This window comes from Coenobita brevimanus, chromosome 93, assembly GCF_032717465.1.
Source record: "Coenobita brevimanus isolate Jiangsu-jjx chromosome 93, ASM3271746v2, whole genome shotgun sequence".
NCBI classification, from domain to species: domain Eukaryota; kingdom Metazoa; phylum Arthropoda; class Malacostraca; order Decapoda; family Coenobitidae; genus Coenobita; species Coenobita brevimanus.
The window spans coordinates 17363276-17366821 of NC_137046.1; the positions used below are offsets into that span (position 1 = coordinate 17363276).

General features: G+C 40.2%; 1 protein-coding gene across 1 annotated transcript; it reads right to left on the bottom strand.

The window, feature by feature from the left end:
* Positions 1 to 471: 471 nt before the first annotated feature.
* LOC145412373 (uncharacterized) lies at positions 472 to 3276 on the bottom strand. Its single transcript, XM_080282262.1, has 3 exons — positions 2709 to 3276; positions 1535 to 2369; positions 472 to 1261 (listed from the first exon to the last, which is right to left on the bottom strand). The coding sequence occupies exons 1-3, from the start codon at positions 3274 to 3276 to the stop codon at positions 472 to 474; spliced, it is 2193 nt and encodes a 730-aa protein (XP_080138388.1).
* Positions 3277 to 3546: the final 270 nt, after the last annotated feature.

Sequence of the window (3546 nt, forward strand, 5' to 3'; positions counted from 1 at the left end):
CTAACTGATCAATACAGTCATCAATCCTGGGAATAGGGTATGAGTCAGTCTTAGTTACAGTAATCACTTTTCTAAAGTCAGTACAAAATCTGTAACTATTCCCTCCAGCCTTAGGTAAAAGTACACAGGGTGAACTCCATGGACTATTACTTGGCTCAATTAAATCATTTTTCAACATGTACTCTACTTCCTTCCTCATAATTTCTCTCTTTTGTGGAGTCACTCTGTATGCATGTTGCTTAATTGGCCTTACATCCTCTACTTCCACATCATGCACAATAACATGGGTTCTTCTAGGAGCATCAGGAAACAAAGATCTAAACTTGTTAACAATTCTTTTTACCTCTCCTTTCTTATCCTTATCTAAATGCTTCAACTTCTCATCCAAATTATTTAATATGACTGAATTTTCCAAACTCTGACCTTCACAATTCATCAAGTCATCATCTTCACCATCACTCTTCTCCACCTTCACAACATTACCACAATTACTTCATCATTTACATCCAATACTTCTTCCCTACCATAGTATGGCTTGATCATATTTACATGACACAATTGAGTTCCCTTCCGTCTCCCTGGGGTTCTGACTATGTAATTTACATCACTGACTTTCTCCTTAATGGCCCAAGGCCCATAATATTTTGCTTTCAAAGGATTATCCTGCAATGGAAACAACACCAGCACCTTATCACCAGGCTGAAAACTTCTATCTCGTGCCTTCTTATCATACCAGGTTTTCATATTAGTCTGTGACTCCTTTAAATTCTCACATGCAATCTCTCTAGCTCTCAACAATCTCTCCTTAAACATAGTAACATAATCCAGCATATTTGGCACATCATGATTTCCCAACCACTTCTCCTTCAACATACGCAGAGGTCCCCTGACCTCATGTCCATAAACAAGTTCAAATGGACTGAAGCCAGTGGACTCCTGTACAGCATCTCTTATGGCAAACAAAGCTAGTGGCACTGCCTCATCCCAATCCTTATCCATTTCAGTACAGTATATTTTTAAAGTCTTCTTTAGAGTTTGGTGAAACCTTTCCACACATCCCTGCGACTGCGGGTGGTAGGCACTCGATAACTGCTGCTTAATCCTCAACTCTTTCAACACCTGACCAAACAACCTTGAAGTGAAATTACTGCCCTGATCTGACTGAATTACTCTCGGGAGTCCAATCCATGAGAAAAATTTCACCAACTCCCTCACAATCACTTTGGCATGGATACTTCTCAAAGGAATTGCCTCTGGAAACCTTGTTGACATACACATAATAGTTAGCAAATATTGATTGCCTCGCTTAGAACGAGGTAGAGGACCTACAACATCAATACATATCCTGCTGAATGGTTCATCTACAACAGGAATAGGGTGCAATGGTGCCTTTACAATATTCTGGTTAGGTTTACCAACAACCTGACATGTATGACAAGTCTTACAATGCTTAGTTACACTCATCTTTACACCTGGCCAATAAAAATGTGCTGTCACTCTACTCAAAGTCTTTCTTACACCAAAATGTCCTGACCAACTATCTTCATGAGCCAACTCCAAAATCTTACTTCTGTACTTCTTAGGGACAACAATTTGGGTCTTCATCATCCAATGATCAGATACTGGGCTATCAGCAGGTCTCCATTTTCTCATTAAAATTTGGTCTTGCACATAATATCCCACATCTCCATCAAGAATTCCTCTCTCAGCCTCACTCCACAACGCCTTCAGACTTTCATCATTCCTTTGTGCATCAATTAAGTCCTCCTTTTTCACAACAAAGTCTGGCAAAGTCTCTACTTCCTTCCCTTTCACCTGCTCTGCTTCATCTCCAGGTTCACAAAGCCAGGATGAGCTTAGGTCTAACTCACACTCATCTTCCTCCGCTCTTTTAGCACTAGCCCTTGTCATTACACATGCTGGATAAATCATACTCTCCTCAAGTCTCTCACCATCCTCACATACTTCTGGGTCTACGGTTTCACTTTCCTGGTCAACCTCAGGATTCTCCACAATTTCAGGCTCAGGGACAACTTTATTGCCTGCCAAATCATTCGCTAATAGCATGTCCACTCCTGACACAGGCAATCCTTCACTTACTCCAACTTTCACATTTCCTTTGACAAATCCACTCTCAAGCCGCATACAATGTACTGGTACTTCAAGCTCTGAAGAACTCACACCCCTAACAACAACATTTTCACCAGTAAAGGACTCATCACTCCACTCTGCAATACCTTTACGTACAAGACTCAGGTTAGCTCCTGTGTCTCTCAGTATCACAATCTCCTTTCCTTGTCCCTCACCCACCTTCATCCGACCTTTGGTGATAAATGGCTTAAACTCTACTGCAGGTAACACCTTGGATCCTGTACATACATTTGCTAACAATTGTTCTACATGTTCCTTCCCAGTTACAGTCAATCCAGCTTCCTTGGAATTCTTCAAACTATAACATTGATACTTCCTGTGACCTACTTTACCACAATGCAGACACTTGGGTTGCACCTGATTTTTCTTACAACTTATACTTAAGTGTCCAAAATCACCACACTTATAACATTTGATTCCTGACTTATTCTGATGTGAGGTATTACTGACCTTATCACTCCTAAACAAAGGTGACTCTACAGCCTGACTTTGAACATGTCCAACATTAGATTTCAGAAAATTATTTGAGTTCTTGAAACTGTTTTGGTTAGCTGTACCTTGTTTACCACCCCAAGAGTTGGTGGACTTGTTAACCCAGCTCTGGTTAAATTTACCTTTATCAGCACCTTTGCTCATCTCATACGCAACAGCAAGCTGATCCGCTTTACGTCCAGCCTCAATCACATTTCTAATGTCTAGTTTCATTATTTCATACCTCAGTGCTGGTTTTAAAGTATTTCTAAAATGTTCTAACATCAATAACTGTATCACATCTTCCTTGCTTGTCACATCCTCAGATTTCAACCATTTACCACACTTCAGCACAATCTCTCTGGCAGCTTCCAAATAGGTGTTACTATGTGTCTTTCCAACGTCTCTGAAACGCTGTCTATAAATTTCTGGATCCACCTTCACAGTCTGTAAAATTGCCTCTTTAACAACATCATAATCACTGCACTCATCAATACCCAAACCAGCATAAACCTCTCTTGCCTTGCCCTTTAATCTAGCTTGCACCAACAAAGCCCACTCTTCCCTGGGCCAACTTCTCAATTCAGCAATTTTCTCAAATTGTATAAAGAAATCCTCAGCCTCTTCCTCTACAAATTCTGGCATAAGTTTCATCTTTATATCTGCTGAATTTCCTCTGTGTTCCCCTTTTTCTACTTCCAACTTTTTTTTATCTCCACCTGAATCAAAGCCTCTTGATTCTTTTCCCTCTGTAACATTATCTCCATCTCCATTAACTTCACTTTCCATTCCATCATCTCACTACCAGTCATTTCTTTGCTTCTTTCTACATACTTTTCATCCTTTTCCATATTTTCTTCTTCACACTCACTCTGCTCTCTACCCAAAATGCCAGATTCCATCAAACCCTTTATCAGTTCTCTC